Genomic DNA, 16549 nt, shown 5'->3' with positions numbered 1-16549 from the left:
ATAGAATGCTGGGTTGATCATTGCTATCATCACACAGGTCCCTGAGTAAGCTGAATACACTTATAAAGGGCTAAAATAAAATGGTCATTTAAAAATCTTTTTTCCCTCTCTTGTTCAAATTACATTTCTATTGATCTATCTTCAAGTTTACTAACTCTTTGCTTAATATTATTCTGAATTATATAAATAATTCAATTAAATTCTCTCTCTCTAAAAACAAAAGGGAAAAGTTTGGGCTGACAATAGAGTAAATAAATATTTATAAATTTATTTCTATATTGTTTTAATAATGTTGGACAATTTTCACACTCATATTGGAATGATTAGATATATGAAAGCTTTTAAAGTTTCTACACTTAGATTTAAATTATATACAGTTTTTTTTTAAACAAAAGGAAATGGACTAACGGACTGCTAAGGGGATGGATGTTTGTATAGATTTTTGTATTTTATTTATTCTTATGGCTACCATTCATAACTGGCAATACTTTAGGGTAAAATATTATTGTCTTTTTACAGAGATTCTCAAATATGCAAATCTTCTGTTTGGAACTGCTCCTTTTCAGCCTGACCCTGGCAGCACCAGTAAGCATTTACAAATTCAGTTGCACATCATATAATCTCTTGCTCTGTTTATCTATTTTTCCTTTAAGCAACATCTTTGTAAACTAGTAGCACTTACCTAGTTCAGTTACAATAAAATACCAAACACAGAGGAAGTATTCAACACTTGGCACAAATGTCTGTCTCCAAGGAGGCCCTCAATGAACATGTAAGAAGAATTATAAGATATCCACATGTTGCCTTTGGAGAAGCACCAGAATGTTTTCAAGAAAACCAATAGCCAGCCACAGTGTTTCAATCAGCTAATGCCAATGAGAAAATATTCTCAAATTGTAACATGTCAAAAGAACCTCTCAGTATTTTACCAAAATCTGAAAGAGTTTGACTTGAATGCCCTAAGGCTAAGCAACTAGACTGTATAACTGCAAGACTACACAAAGGAACTGAGCTTTTCTGTAATTCTTGCAACATTTCAACACTGCGAGATCCTGCTAGTGATCTTCTCTTCATCAGCGAGGCTAAAGATGGAAAGAAGTTCCCCACAGCTTAACCCAAATCAAGCTCCAGTTTCCTTCTGTATCTTTTCTTCTTGATTCACCCAGATGAACACTCAGGATGTGACTAACTCGTCTTATGAAAGTGCTGAGTGTTACAGATATTTTCTGCCGAGGAGACACAGTGCTCATAAGATAGTGTCTGAAAAACATCCTAACTTCTCAGGGTAACCTTTTCAGTTGGAGGAGCGTGGAAGCAAGTGGTCATTCTGTGGTCAGAGAAGAACTTACATACAGGTCCTGAGTGAGTGGGTAAGCAACCACTGACAAGCACGACCCATGCCAGCCGCTGGGGAGAGCAGGGGTTGAGAAAACAGGTCCCCTCTCAGCACGCATGCTCCAACAGACCTGTGGGAGTGCCTACGGCTTAAAATAGACATCTGCCGGGCCCAATACACAGAACCGACTTTGCTTAGTCAGGGCCACAGAGGCACGTGCTTAGGCATGAGAAGGGTGGAGTGGGTCCTGCTGACCCAGCTCAATCCCACCCGCTGAGGATGGGTCTATTTTGAGCAACACATTCCAAAGAACAGCTGGAGCGGTATCTCTGACCATTTTCCAGTAAATGTGCTATGTCAACACCAATCCACTGACCACTGGTCAAGAGAGGATGCCAGTCTTCTTCCTCTGAAGGAAACAAGGCCGTCTCCATTTCAGAGCCACGTTCAACGGCAGAACTGCCAAGTGGGTGGGGAGGGGGTGTGGGAGGAGGAGGGGTGCAGATTTCAAATGAAAGAGGTTTGGCAAGGATACAGAGACAAATTTGGAATTACAAATAGCTATATGTGATGTTTTCTTCCAGATATGGATTCTATTTGGGTAATTATCTAAATTATTACAGATTAGGGGTATCAGAAATCAGTGTGTACTGAGCCACTTACTTATGTTCTGGAAATATAATCAAAATTCAAACTCTAGGAGAGGAAAAGGTTTTCCTCAATCCTCTTTGGGTCTCTGGCTGGGTCTGAAAATGAAACCAACAAAGACAGATTAACAAAAGAGAACACAAATTTTTAAAATAATTTGACATGTACATGGAAGCCTTCACAAAAGAATGAGGACTGAAAGAAATGATAAGGGCAGGAGGTTTTTAATACCATTTAGACAAAGTAATAAGATATTGTGAAGAATTGACAGGACAAACAGGACAGGATTAGGTAATTCTTATCTTCCTTAATTAGGACAATTAAGATTAGTTTCCCCATCTAATATATGGGAAATAGATGGGGAAACAGTGTCAGACTTTATTTTGGGGGGCTCCAAAATCACTGCAGATGGTGACTGCAGCCATGAAATTAAAAGACACTTACTCCTTGGAAGAAAAGTTATGACCAACCTAGATAGCATATTCAAAAGCAGAGACATTACTTTGCCGACTAAGGTCCGTCTAGTCAAGGCTATGGTTTTTCCAGTGGTCATGTATGGATGTGAGAGTTGGACTGTGAAGAAAGCTGAGCGCCGAAGAATTGATGGTTTTGAACTGTGGTGTTGGAGAAGACTCTTGAGAGTTCCTTGGACTACAAGGAGATCCAACCAGTCCATTCTACAGGAGATCAGCCCTGGGTGTTCTTTGGAAGGACTGATGCTAAAGCTGAAACTCCAGTACTCTGGCCACCTCATGTGAAGAGTTGACTCATTGGAAAAGACTCTGATGCTGGGAGGGATTGGGGGGCAGGAGGAGAAGGGGACGACAGAGGATGAGATGGCTGGATGGCATCACCGACTCGATGGACGTGAGTTTAGAGTGAACTCCGGGAGTTGGTGATGGACAGGAGGCCTGGCGTGCTGCGATTCATGGGGTCGCAAGGAGTCGGACACGACTGAGAGACTGAACTGAACTGAGGATTAGTTTAACAAGATTTGTTTGCATATTCCTCTGTGCCATCTCTAGACTGATAAGAGATTTTCTCTAGTAAAAGAAGAATTTATTCCCTACCTTTAGGCAGAAAAAGGGAAACTTTTTCTACATGTTCTACTTCTTAATTGCCTTCAGCTCAAAATAATTTTTATGTCAAAAAAGCATATTTAGGGGACTTCCCTGGCAGTCCAGTGGTAAATACTTCACTTTCCAATGCAGGGGGTACAGGTTCCATCACTAGTCAGGGAGTTAAGAGCCCACAAGGTTTCTGGCCAAAAACTAAAACATAAAACAGAAACAATATGGTAACAATTTCAAAGAAGACTTTTTCAGTGGTTCACATTTTTAAAAGGCATATTTAGGGGTAACATTCTTGTTTCCTTCAAAAACAAAATTTTAAGTGGAAAAAGTAAAATATGATTGTTGGGCCAAGCAATTCAATTAATAATCATCAATATGTAATAAGACCATAAAGACTTTGTAATAGGTCACTTTGTTATAAGTTCATGATTTATTATTGTGAACTATATTTAGGTGCTCTATACTATCATGTAAGTTTTTAACACGTTACGTGTGTGTTCTGTAAGAAGATACTGAATACCCCAAACTTTCATTTCTTTCTTTTGCTTCATAGGTACCTATATCATTTTTCAATATTTTTTCTTTCCTATAGCACTATTTCCAGAACTATTTAAGCTCTTTTGATATTTCTGAGGAATAATACAATGTTCTAAATTTATATGCACATGATCGCATAAGAACCAACAAAAGGAGGCGGCAATAAAGGGTAGAATTATAAAATATGCCCTTAGGGGGTAAAAATTACTATAAAATTGAAAAAAAAGTAATTTTCTTGTTTTTTTTTGTTAGGTAAAATTCTGGATTTTTGATAGTGGAAGTAATGGAAAGCTTAATCGTTCATAGTGTCATTCTATAACTCACATTCTATAAAATATAATCTTTCAAAATGTCATTTTCCCTTTCCCTGAAAGAAAAAACTGCCCAGGTGACTGGCAACAATAAAGTCCCCTTTCCAGTGTATTCCTTCTCCTTTGGGGCCGGGCTATGGTTTCACTCTTGACGGACCATCAGGAGCATCATATCCTAATTCTAATAGCAATGACTGAACTTACACAATCAATGCACATACAATCCACACCTCTCAACTCTAATTTTAGTTCACAGATACCAAACACTTCCAGTGTGCCAGGGAAATTTTTTCAGTGGATACAAATGACATTTAAGCTTTTTCACTTGGAGGGCCACCCCTCCCAACTCAGCTGTTCTCCCGCACTGAATGAAGTCCTATAGTAGAGACAGCACCGCCTCCCTCTAGGAAGGAAGGTCAGCACCCTCCTTCAATGCAGAAACGAATGTGATGTATGTGCCCATCTTCTTTTGGTCAGAATGATTTTCAACACTGAATAACCCAGTGAGAGGAAAGGGTTTCTCAGGTGGCGCGCTGAAGAATCTTCCTGCCAATGCAGGAGACTTGGGTTTGGTCCCTGGGTTGGGAAGATCCCTGGAGGAGGAAATAGCAACCCACTCTAGTATTCTGGCCTGGAAAATTCCATGGACAGAGGAGTCTGGTGGGCTACAGTCCATGGGGTCACGAAGAGTTGATACGACTGAGTGAGAACTGAGCACTGAGCACTGAGTGAGAGAAAAATAAAGGAGACGTTTATTGTTTGAAGAAATGAATGAAAGAAGAAATATTTGGTGACATTTTATTTCTTGTTTCCTTTCAGACATTGCAACCACAGGCTGAGAAAACGAAGCAAGACTGTGTGGAAGAACAGAGGGTAAACAGAATTATTCTTCTCAAATACACCTCTTCCAACTCTATAAAGAGAAAAGTCAATATGGGGAAATTTTTAACTGCCAAAATATTCCTGTGTACCTAGAATGGAAATGGAAAATTACACAACTTAATTTTGGCACTTTAATTCACACAATGTGTGATATAAAAGAAAAAAGCCTTCTGAATGGGAACTTGTTTCTCTTCATGTGCTTTCTTCCTTCAGAGGGATAAAATTCTAGGATGTTGCTATTAGCAAACAATATTTTCCCATGCATGTACATGAGAACAAAGTAATAAATGAGGGAGAAAACAAAGGGAAGTGAGTTAACAAGTCTTTATGAGGAATTCTGTGTACATGGAGTTAGTTTTCACATGCAACCAGAAAGTTAAACAAGAACTCTCAGCATTTCATGTCACCAAATTGCAGTTTACTTCTGCCTAGCAGGGTTTCTCCTGGCAGTCTCAGAAAATTCTGTTCTAAAAACTAACAATCTTCTGTTCTCTATCTTAGCTTAAAATTACAAAGGCAAAAACTACAAGCTTAAGAGCCTGAATGTTTATGCTGTGACTTTTGCCAATTTGACATCAGCATGAATACCGTAAAATCTGCCTTTCTCCTCATCCCCCCTGCCTTCTATCTGAAAATATTACCAATTCTCTATTTGCATTGAAATTTGATAGTAAAATTGATACACTCTGTGGGGGAGAGAGCTGTTTGATACTCATCGTCAAGGAAAACCGATTTAGAGTCAGAAAGAAAGAAACAAGCTGCTCTCTTCGGGAACTGGCTGACATACGCCCCCCTGTGGTTATCAGAAGTACTACCATCTGTTAGATGCATAAGTAGACTTCACCAGAGTTTAAAATATCTTGTATTATTAAAAAGAGAGCCATAAAACTTCTAAGTAAGAGATAAACCCACATTATTACAATGTTGTGTTTTTGTAGATAACGTACAAGGGTCACCATGAGAAACATGGGTATTATATGTTTAAGTATGTTTCCACCTCGTCTGGAAGGAAAAACCAAACTGATGTGAAGGTAAGCCGAATCCCAGTGATCCTTATCCTGAACCAGCTCTGGATCAACACCAGGAGAAACTGTAAGGGAGACAGTTTACTTTTGTCTGGTCTGCAGTTTCTGTCTCTGGCTGGTGCTTTTGTCCTTTTCCCCTGGTTCTAGGCTCCTGGAGCATCTCTGCTATGGACCTCTGTGTCCCAAATTCTTTCTGACACAGACAGGCCACCTCATGCCCTGGCCCAAACCCTGCCTTGCTTCAAGACCTGCCATAGCACTTGTGATGCTGGTGGGTCCCAGACACCCATGAGTTTTTCATGTTATTGCTTCTGAGTAAAGTAAAGTTTCTCCAGCACCACAATTCAAAGGCATCAACTCTTTGGCGTTCTGACTTCTTTACGGTCCAGCTGTCTCAACTGTATGCAGCCACTGGGAAGACACACACTATACAGCCTTGACGATATAGACCTTTGTCAGCAGGGTAATGTCTCTGCTTTTCATCACACTGAAAGGTTTGATCCTTTATAAGGAGGTTTTCTGGACATCCTGTATCATATGCTCTTATGGGGGAAGGGATTAGAAGGAAATAATTTTGACCTTTTTTAGGAAAAAGTGACACATTTTAATGTCCCTTAAATTAATTCTACAGATGACACTGTCTGTGTCAGGATGCTTAGAAGAGAAAGAATAAGCACTCTGTCACTGGAATAAAACAATACTTCTTTTCACTCAGTCCCTTCTTGTAAATTCATTGGCCAAAGAGCTAGAAACAGTTTAAAATGCCATCAGCAAAATGACTATTTACTTTTTTTTTTCCCCAAATCTGGCTTCATTCCCCATAAAAGTAGTTTTCCTTCAGAATGTTATTTTGTTCTGCCCAATATTCTTTAAATGCGTCTCTAAGACTTAACATCTCTGAGACTCAGTGTCTTTTAAACTTACTGGTTGTAACAAATATATGTTGAGTGCTTCCTATTGTGCAAGATATTATGTGAGATAAATGATTGAGAAAACTTAACTCTTTCCAGGATTTTAGAGTTAGAAAAGAATAAAAGGTGCTTACAAAAATGATTATAACCTGAAAAAGAAAGTACTATCTGAGTGGTACCCCCAAAAGTCATGCTTTAGGGCTTGGAGTAGAAAAGATTAGTTCCTAAACTGGTGCTCATGGAAAGCTATATATTTGAAATAATTGAGTTGGAGAATGAGTAGGATTTGAGCATACACTTGTGTGGGATACACTATTCTCCATGAAAAGAATAATGTGAGCCAAGGCATGGAGATAGGAAAGCAGAATATAGGAAAGAAGATTGGCCAATGGATGTGTTCACTGTTCAACCCTCATACAATCAAGAATGCAATCAGAAGTCAATTGGCATAAGCAAATGCAAAATGACTGACCATCATATACCACAATTTAGAAGTTAACTTTTTAATAAAAGAACTCTGTGTGATCTTTAAAGAAATTTACAGTTATTAGTATACATGTTACTGTTTCAAAAGCAGTAAAGGCATCAAATATAAAACAAAACTTCCCCCTTCAGAATAGGAAAGGGAAAAAATTAAGAAGGGATTATTATAGTGTACCTGTTTAACTCAAAAGTTTCTATTAGCAGTGAGCTAATGAACTTGGTTGCAAAGGAAAGTAGAGATGTCTAGGTAAAACTTTCCCAGATGCAATGTCTTAAATCAAATGTTTAAAATACTTTTTATTCTGAAATAACTCATTATAAAGTTTTTCTATTATATTTTCCCTCATGAGAAAACCTTATTTTCAGAATATACCTGCCACTATAAAAGATTAGTAAATAATAACTCCCCAAAATAAGTAATTTCAAATTATATCTTAAAAATACTACACATTGAAATGTTTGTGTACTTCATATTAGCCAGCTTTATAAGAATAGAAGACACCCCCATATATCATTCTTATCTTGACAGTTACCCTCTGCCTCCAACGTTAATAAGATTTCTGTATAAAAGTCAGTAGACTTCCAAGTAGAACAATACTCCTATTTGAGGACGGATCTGAATCTAGTGACCTAATAACAATGACCTGCTTATGTCAACCTGGAGAAGACAAAGCATTCAGTAAATATGGAGGAAACCTTTCCTTTCCCAGAAGGGTTGTACATGAAAGAGGAAATAACCTTAATGACTGTTCCATCAGGAAAAAAGGGATACTAATTACTGGTCGCAGGTTAAAAAACAATTGAAAAAAAATTAGAATATCCTTAAGTGAAATCTGACATGAAAAGTAACAAGCAATTAGCTGATAAAATGTTCCAGGACAGAGCAGCTGACCATAGGTCATATGTGTGAAGGATGTGGGCTGGGAGGCTGGGACACCCAATTCTGTCTATAACTGAATGTTGCATCTGCGGCTCAGATTCTACAGTCTCTCAACAGCAATATGTCTAATATAAAAGGTATCTTTTTCCTTGCCTTCACTATTGCATGTCAACATTCTAGTTATTAAAGAAAAGAAAGAAAGAGAAGTCGCTCAGTCGTGTCTGACTCTTTGCGACCCCATGGACTGTAGCTTATCAGGCTCCTCCATCCATGGGATTTTCCAGGCAAGAGTGCTGGAGTGGGTTGCCATTTACCCTTCTTCTATTTGGGCACCAGTAGGTTTTTCTTTGTAACTTTTTTCTTTGGCATAATCCTAATCCAAGTGATTACATCTCATTCTTAGACACTACAGCAGACTCCTAACTGTTCTTTCTTAGCTTGATTCCTCCTTGTTACTCTCTTGCTCATACAACATCACTGCCTCTCCATCCTCTATATAATAAACCCAAATTCTTCTGCCTGAAATTCTGACAGTCTGTATGTCTGTGCAAACTCTGACTGAATGTGAGGTCTCTGCCTCACCACATCACCCCTACACTTCATAAACCCTGTAGGACCACTACCTCTGCCATTTAATAAGTCATCAGGTATTGCCTGGAACATAAAACATCAGCCCAACTTCTTATATGTCTCAGTCCCTCAATAAATATCTCTTATTTTGATTTCATGTTATCACCAGTTCAAAGGTTTATGTAGTAGTGTTGTAAATTTTAGCACACCTTACAAGCTTGAGGTGGAGGGAAAGTATGCTATTTATTTTGTCTATAATTGTTCTGTTGCTCAAGAGTTCCTACCCATGTGTTAATAAATGGGGAGGGAGTATGCAGAAATTAATTTAAATTCAATCTATTTAAGTTAAGTTTATCTAATCTTTAAGTCTGCAGTCTCTTTTGGATAAAAATGCTCAGATCCTCACTTCTGCCATCTCCTCTAAGATGGCAAGCATGCATACGAGGGAGTCAGGTATGGCTTAACACCATCCACTACATATCCCCAGGTTGCTCAGTCATATCCAGTTCTTTGCGACCCCATGGACTGTAGCCCTCCAGGCTCCTCAGTCCATAGGATTTTCCAAGCAAGGATACTGGAGTGGGCTGCCATTTCCTTCTCTAATCCCCTACATACCATATACCATATGTACACACATGGCTTATACAATAGTGGAGAGGAAGTCATGGCATCCTCAGACACAGAAGGGACAATGCTGCTTGCCTTGCCAAGTCACTGGCTACAATAGCTTAAGACCAAACAGTACAGTCTTAGGGTGATGGAGGGGACAGTGGGGATTCAGCCTCCCCTGGATCTCATGGACAAAGTAGAGCCCTCTTTGTCTGCATATGTCTCACATTATTCCTAGTATATATGCTCCATCTAAATACATTGCTCCTTTTAGGGCCACTTCACTCCCTCTGGTGAGCTTCTGAAAACTCTCAGATGCTTCCATATCTAGCCTGTGCCACAGAGAAAGAGTGACTGGGCAAAATCAACCTCAGTCCCTCTTCTCCCTGACCACATTGTTCAAGCTTCTTGCACCTTGGCTGTACCTCAGGTTGGTAAGGTGCTATCTATGAAGCAGCATCCTTACAGACCTTCTTCCCGAAAAGGAAAAACTGAGGCACAAGCATAAACACTCTTCTCCACTCTCTTTTTCATCCCATTATTCTCTCAGGGGCTTTTCTTATCTGGGCCTTGGCTACTTAAACTTATGATCTAGAAGAGTAGTTCTCAAAGTGTGGTTACAAGCCAGCAGCATCAACATCAGCTGGGAACTTGTCATAAATGCAGATTCTAGAGCCTCACTCCAAGCCTACAGAATCACAAACTCTGGCCATTGAATCCAACAATCTTTGTTTTAGTAAGCCTTCCAAATAGTTCTGATAAGTGCTAAATTTGAAAACTATTGATCTACACTACCTAAATTGGTTTATTACATGACAAAAGAGAAACAAAATGAAGATAATGATTACCTTTTCAGACAATAACTAGGGTCACCAACAGTTGTTACAAGATCCTTTGTTTGAATGTCAGAAGTTTAGTATTGCCTACATTCTTCTATTTGTATATCTTCTGTTAAAAAAAAAAAAAAAAGAAGAAGAAGAAGAGAGGAAAATATTTTTGAAGACCAGGGCCAAAACAAAGAGAGAGAATAGGGGTGTGGGGACGGGGAGAGAGAGAATAATCATGTTTGAAAGACGAACTCCATTTCACTTGAAATGTCTCAAGGTCACAAGGTGAGGACCATGCTCTGTCTTCCTTAAATTCAGCTCCTCCTTTAAAATCAGGCCCTAATTTATATTTCCAAATTTACTTCTCTTCTTTAGGATTCTGCTTTTTACCATTCTCTTTGGCTTTCTCTACTCCAGCCTTATAGTTTTATTCATATTATCTTTCAAATGTTTCCTGTTTCCAAACATTTGAATACGCTACTTATTCTTAGGATAGTGTCACCATTTTCCTTTCATGATTTGAATCTCACCCACTCTTAAAGCCTTGTTCATTCTTCTTTTTCTGTGAAACCGGCTTTGGCCATTTCAAAATTATCTCTACTAACAAATCTCTTTTGAGTTAAAAGATTCTTTTTATTAAGTATCTGGTGGGATTTTAAACATTATTGCCTAAGAATTATTAAATTTTAAAAGTTTAACATAAAATAATCACTTTATATTGAAAATTCCACTTTAGCAGGAAGAAAAAAACAAAGGTATTGCTCTTCCCCATTCTGGCAAGAGAAGTCAAGAGCCAGCACCTAAAGAAAACATTGTCCAGAAAAAAGAGGAAGACTTGTTTCTTCCTAGAACCAATGAAAATAACAAAAGCACAAAATCTCAAAATCTTTCAGGAAATAAACAGTCAATGAATGAAGACTACAGTATCAGTAGCAAAGAAAATGCCCACAGTGACCTAAAGATGTCCATTTATCCTAAATCGACTGGGAAGCATGGGGCTGAGGACAGAGACAGTGCTATCCGGAAACTACACAACCAAGAAGGATATGGCACAGCTCTCATCAGAAATAACATGTACCACAGAATGGAGCCCAGGACTGTGACTGAACTCTTGGGGGAAGAAAACAAAGAGAAGAAACCCAGGAATGTCCTAGGCAAAATTCCAGCAGATGCCAACCATGCTAAAGCCCCCTCACAACTTAAGAATCACCAAAGAGATTCCCAAGCCCAGAATATTCCGGTAAAAGGCAAAACTACCCACCTCATCCAACACAACATGAAACATCTAAAACAGCTCCCCAAAGTAAAAAAAATCCCCAGTGATTTTGAGGGCAGTGGTGACCCTGATCTTCAAGGGAGAGGAGATAATGATCTCTCTCCTTTCAGTGGAGATGGGCCACCTTTCAAGGACATTTCTGGTAAAGGAGATGCTATTGATCCTGACCGAGAAGGTACAGATATTCAAACAGAGCCTTCCAGCCCAAGTGAAACTGAGACCACTAGTCCTGATGCAAAAGGGCCAGGTTACAATGAGATCCCAGAGAAAGAAAGGAATGGCAGAAAAACTACTGGAACCAGGGGTAAAACAGCCCAAGAGGCAAATACTGCTGATGTAAGCCTAGTGGAGGGCACCAATGACATCATAGGTGGCACCGATTTTAAGAAACTCCCTGGGCAAGAAGGAAACAGAGTGGATGGCAGCAGCCAAGATGCTCATCAAGGGGAAATAGAGTTTCACTACCCACACGTACCCTCAAAAGACAGAAGAAAAGATGGTAGTAGCGATGGAGCTGAAAGTACTAATTATAATGAAATTCCAAAAAATGGCAAAGGTAGCAGTAGAAAAAGCACAGAACATTCTACTAGAAATCAAGAGCCCTCAAAGGAAAAACAAAGATTTCCCAGTAAGAGCAAAGGTCAGGGCCAGCTCATTCCTTCTCGTGGTCTTGATAATGAAATTAAAAATGAAATAAATTCCTACAATGGTCCCAATAATGAGGGAACCATAATAACACACAGCAGAAGAAATCATTATGTGCCCCACCGACAAAATAATTATACACGGAACAAGGGTGGGTCACAAAGCAAAGGCACCTGGGGTTACAGGAACTCCCATTCCAATAGGAGGTTCCGCCCCCCTAAAAAGCATGACAGTAGTGAGTCATCTGAGAGTGGCAGTTCCAGTGAGAGTGATGGTGACTAGAAATTCCCAGCAGGATAAAGATTTGCACACTTAGTCATCAGTGAGTTAACAGTATCAAGAGGGCCCACTTGATAGCAGATCAGATGAAGGACAGATTCAGGAATTGAACAAGCCAAGAGACCTGGCCTCCTGGGGAGAACTATTGCTATCTTAATGGTCGTAGTATGAAATCCTCATGCTGCTTTATGAAATTTTATTCAAAGTTATGATGCTTTTTTAAGGAAAAAAATTCATTAAGGATTCATGGAATAGGTAATATTTGAATAGGTACCATTTAAAAATAGGTTGTATCACAAAACCCTTTGTTGTTTGCTCTGTAGATATGAAAAACAATATGTCTTATATGATAATCTGTAATTAAATGACCTATAAGAAAGTCTATTGTCTGTGGTGCTTCCTTTAAGACTCAACAAGATGAGTTCTGCCTCTGGCAAACGTAGTGCTATGAAATTAATCCACTGACTAAAGCTTGAAAGCCTCCCTTCATCCCACTCTGCTCAAGCCAGTATTTCCTTTTCCCTCTGACCTCCTCTGCTCTAATAAAGATATCCTGCTTCACGTCCTTCTGTGCTCTTTTCTCTGTGGCACATTTATAATTTCTTCTAGAAAAATTTTACTTCCTGACATAACTCATTTGCAGGAGGGAAAGAGGGAGAATTTAAGAAGGAGACACACAAATGAAAAACCAAGATAAAAACTTACTTTGGCAGGTACTATTCATTGGCTGATTCCAATCATCTCAAGCCTATTTCTTTTTTCTGGCCTTAAGGGTAGATGCTTTCCCAGCTAATGGCCTGTGATACCATTCTGGAAATTAGCCCTAAGCCTCCTGATGAGAAAGAGAAGCAGAATTCTGGAAGGCTTTTGCTCTTCTTGGTCAAAGCGCATACAGTTAGTACCACTCTTCCTCCTTTCTTACCCTATTCTTTGTTTAACATCAACATGATGCCTGGAGGTACAGCAGCCATTTTGTGGCCAAGAGGAAAGGCATGAAATGATAGAAAAATAGTTCTATACATAGAACTGCCATGTTCTATACATACATCTTCCATTTCCTTTCTCTGGGGATAGAACTTAATTGGCAGGTAGATTCTTTACTACTAAGTCACCAGGGAAGCACACAGAAACCTATACGAGCAATTAAGTTGCAGATAAGTAACTTGAAATTGACCTGCTAGTTTTATCTCAGATTATATCAGACCTTTACATGGTCTGGTCTGATCACATGAAAAACACTTGGTGCTGTAAAGTAAAAACAATGAGCTAACAGAGAGAACAAAGATTTTCTTTGGGTGATTACAGGCAAAATCTTCCAAAGGTCGTCTGTCCTAGTCTGCTACCTAGTGGGGAAACTGCATTTCAATTCTCTGGTCAGATTTTAGTTCCCCTGTCCCAGTCTCAGTATTCATGCATATTTATTAAAAACACTGACTAACACTAACATTGACTAATACTAATGTTTGATTTTCCTCATCCATTTAAGGGAAACACTAAATGTGTCAGCATCCATGATGCACTGCCAAGAGATGATGCAGACTGGAGTGATGAGTCCAAAACAAAAGGACCAGAGCTTTGGGAGAACTGCTTGCAGTCAGGCAGTGGATCTCTGCTGCATCCAAATCCAGGTTTCAGCCACCAAGCTGCACTAGCTTCACTTTTTTTTTTTCATTTTTAAGTAAACATAGATTTCAAAAATAGGGCAGAAAATTTCAACCTCACCAAGGTGCTTTCCATGCAACTACTGAAATGGGTACTGTCTGCCACCTTGTGCCCAAAAAGAAAAGATCACTCCAGGCTCTGGAATTTATTTTTACACCTGCTACTCCCTCCAACCTCAATGCATCAGATTTCTCAGCTTGTAAATATCTACTTTGATTTGTTAGCCCTAATTAAACTGTTCTTGACAACTACAACCAGTCAAGATACCTGATTCTGTTTGGGATGACATTCAGCTCAGTTGAAGAACACTTACTGAATGACCACATTTTACAAAACTTCATGGGGATCAAAAGAAAGAAAAGAGATGTTCCTGGCTCTTATCAGGATTGTAATTTAGTCAGGAAGACAGGCATACAAGATACAAAGTAGACTGTGGTAAGTTCAATCATAGGAAAAAAAGTAATTAAAGGAGATCTGCAGAAAAAAATGAACTCTCGCTGAAGGAAAGAGCAAAGATGAGTAAAATCCATCCTCCTTGAGGCATGGCACATGCAGAGTGGCTGCTGATAGTTCCAGTGCACAAATGAGGGCTTGACCGTTGAATGCCTTACATGATACTGTGTATATTTTAGAGCTTAAGAAAGATCATTCCAACAGTAGGACAGGGAGGTAGTGGTGGTGGGACGGGGTAGGGAGAGTTGGAAGGCAGAAGGCAGGCTGTAGGGACAACCAAAGAGCGATCGCTTTTAAACCCTAAGAAGCAACCTGGTCCCCTCATTCAGTCTTTAGGACACACACTCGAGATGCATTCGTTTTTAAGACACTGTGAAGCCTGCATTTCAAAAACAACATCTAACAAGGTGAACTCTGCAGGTCAAGATATTGATACCTCGAATCATTGGTGTTAAGATATTGTATTAGCTGGCCCCCAAAGGAAAAGGAGAAGAAACAGATGGGTCTGTATGAAAGTCATGGAAAGGGGGGGTTGGGAACAGAGAAAGAAGAGGGAGGAATAAAGGTTTAGAAAAAACCTAATGAGGAAATTTGGAAAGAAAAGAAAACAGAACTCTAATAAAATCTCAGGGCCAGAAACCCAGATAAGGACAAAGTAAAAATGGTGAGCGGATTTAGCCAATAACTGCAAGGAAATCTACCATAACTTATATGGTCTAGACTTTAGCTAGTAAGGACAAGAAGAGCTGAAAAGTAACTCTGTTTTACTAAAAGAATAATACTTTGTAAAATCGTAGAGAGAGTTCAGAATAGCAGATACACTCTCTGTTTAGAAATATGGCTACTGCTATACAGGTGACCCTTGGGCAACACGGGTTTGGACTGTGCAGGTCCACTTATACATGCATTTTTATCAATAAATGTAACACCACGCAACACAGGCTTGCTTGAATTTGAGAATGAGGAACCACAGATACCAAAGGCCAACCATAAAGTTATATAGGAATTTTCAACTGCAAGGAGGTCAGTTCCCCATAACCCTGCATTGTTCAAGGGTCAACTGTATTTGATTTTTTATTAATTTATCTTTTTATGAAGGATAATTGCTAACAGAATTATGTTGTCTTCTGTCAAACCTCAACATGAATCAGCCATAGGTATACATATATCCCCTCCCTTTTTTTTTTAGAACTTTTTTTAAAAATTTATTTTTTATTGAAGGATAATTGCTTTATAGAATTGTGCTGTTTTCTGTCAAACCTCAACATGAATCAGCCACAGGTATACATATGTCCCCTCCCTTTTGAACCTCCAGCCCATCTCCCTCCCCATACCACCCCACTAGATTGATACCGAGCCCCTGTTTGTGTTTCCTGAGCCATACAGCAAATTCCTGTTGGCTATTTTACATATGGTAATGTAAGTTTCCATATTACTCTTTCCATACATCTCACTCTCTCCTCCCCTCTCCATGTCCATAAGTCTATTCTCTATGTCTGTTTCTCCACTGTTGCCCTGTAAATAAATTCTTCAGTATCATTTTTCTAGATTCTATATATATGCTTTAGAATACGATATTTATCTTTCCCTTTCACTCTGTATAATAGGTTCTGGGTTCATCCACATCATCAAAACTGACTCAAATCCATTCCTTTTTATGGCTGAGTAATATGCAGAGTACATCATGAGAAATGCTGGACTGGAAGAAGCACAAGCTGGAATCAAGATTGCCGGGAGAAATATCAATAACCTCAGATATGCAGATGACACCACCCTCATGGCAGAAAGTGAAGAGGAACTAAAAAGCTTCTTGATGAAAGTGAAAGAGGAGAGTGAAAAAGTTGGCTTAAAGCTCAACATTCAGAAAACGAAGATCATGGCATCCGGTCCCATCACTTCATGGGAAATAGATAGGGAAACAGTGGAAACAGTGTCAGACTTTATTTTGGGGGGCTCCAAAATCACTGCAGATGGTGACTGCAGCCATGAAATTAAAAGATGCTTACTCCTTGGAAGAAAAGTTATGACCAACCTGCCAGGGTCCAGCCCTGGTGGATCCAAGGTAATTCAAAGCGGGGACAGAGTTGGCGATTAGGAAAGACTTATTTATTTAGAGATACAAACAGAGATTAGAAGAGAATA

At 39.2% G+C, this 16549-nt stretch overlaps 1 protein-coding gene across 2 annotated transcripts; it reads left to right on the top strand.

Moving 5' to 3' along the window:
- The first annotated feature begins 452 nt into the window (after positions 1-452).
- On the top strand, positions 453-12611 carry MEPE (matrix extracellular phosphoglycoprotein). 2 transcript variants are annotated; one of them, XM_040237894.1, is made up of 4 exons: positions 453-585; positions 4725-4778; positions 5726-5818; positions 10832-12611. In XM_040237894.1, the coding sequence occupies exons 1-4, from the start codon at positions 532-534 to the stop codon at positions 12293-12295; spliced, it is 1665 nt and encodes a 554-aa protein (XP_040093828.1). In that variant the 5' UTR covers positions 453-531; the 3' UTR covers positions 12296-12611. The 2 variants fall into 2 exon arrangements, with proteins under 2 accessions (XP_040093828.1, XP_040093827.1); XM_040237893.1 differs by having other exon boundaries at positions 10829-12611.
- Positions 12612-16549: the final 3938 nt, after the last annotated feature.

The sequence above is a fragment of the Oryx dammah genome, unplaced genomic scaffold, assembly GCF_014754425.2.
Source record: "Oryx dammah isolate SB20612 unplaced genomic scaffold, SCBI_Odam_1.1 HiC_scaffold_3, whole genome shotgun sequence".
NCBI classification, from domain to species: domain Eukaryota; kingdom Metazoa; phylum Chordata; class Mammalia; order Artiodactyla; family Bovidae; genus Oryx; species Oryx dammah.
The sequence above is the reverse complement of the archived record's forward strand: the minus strand, read 5'-3'. Positions and strand labels throughout refer to the sequence as shown.

What these genes read in the sequence shown, in the direction of transcription:
- MEPE (XM_040237893.1), top strand. Translation starts at nt 532, where the DNA reads ATGCAAATCTTCTGTTTGGAACTGCTCCTTTTCAGCCTGACCCTGGCA. An exon ending in ACTGTGTGGAAGAACAGAGG is followed by an intron (nt 4,779 to 5,725) that starts GTAAACAGAATT and finishes GTGTTTTTGTAG; the next exon opens with ATAACGTACAAGGGTCACCA. An exon ending in AAAACCAAACTGATGTGAAG is followed by an intron (nt 5,819 to 10,828) that starts GTAAGCCGAATC and finishes ATTCCACTTTAG; the next exon opens with CAGGAAGAAAAAAACAAAGG.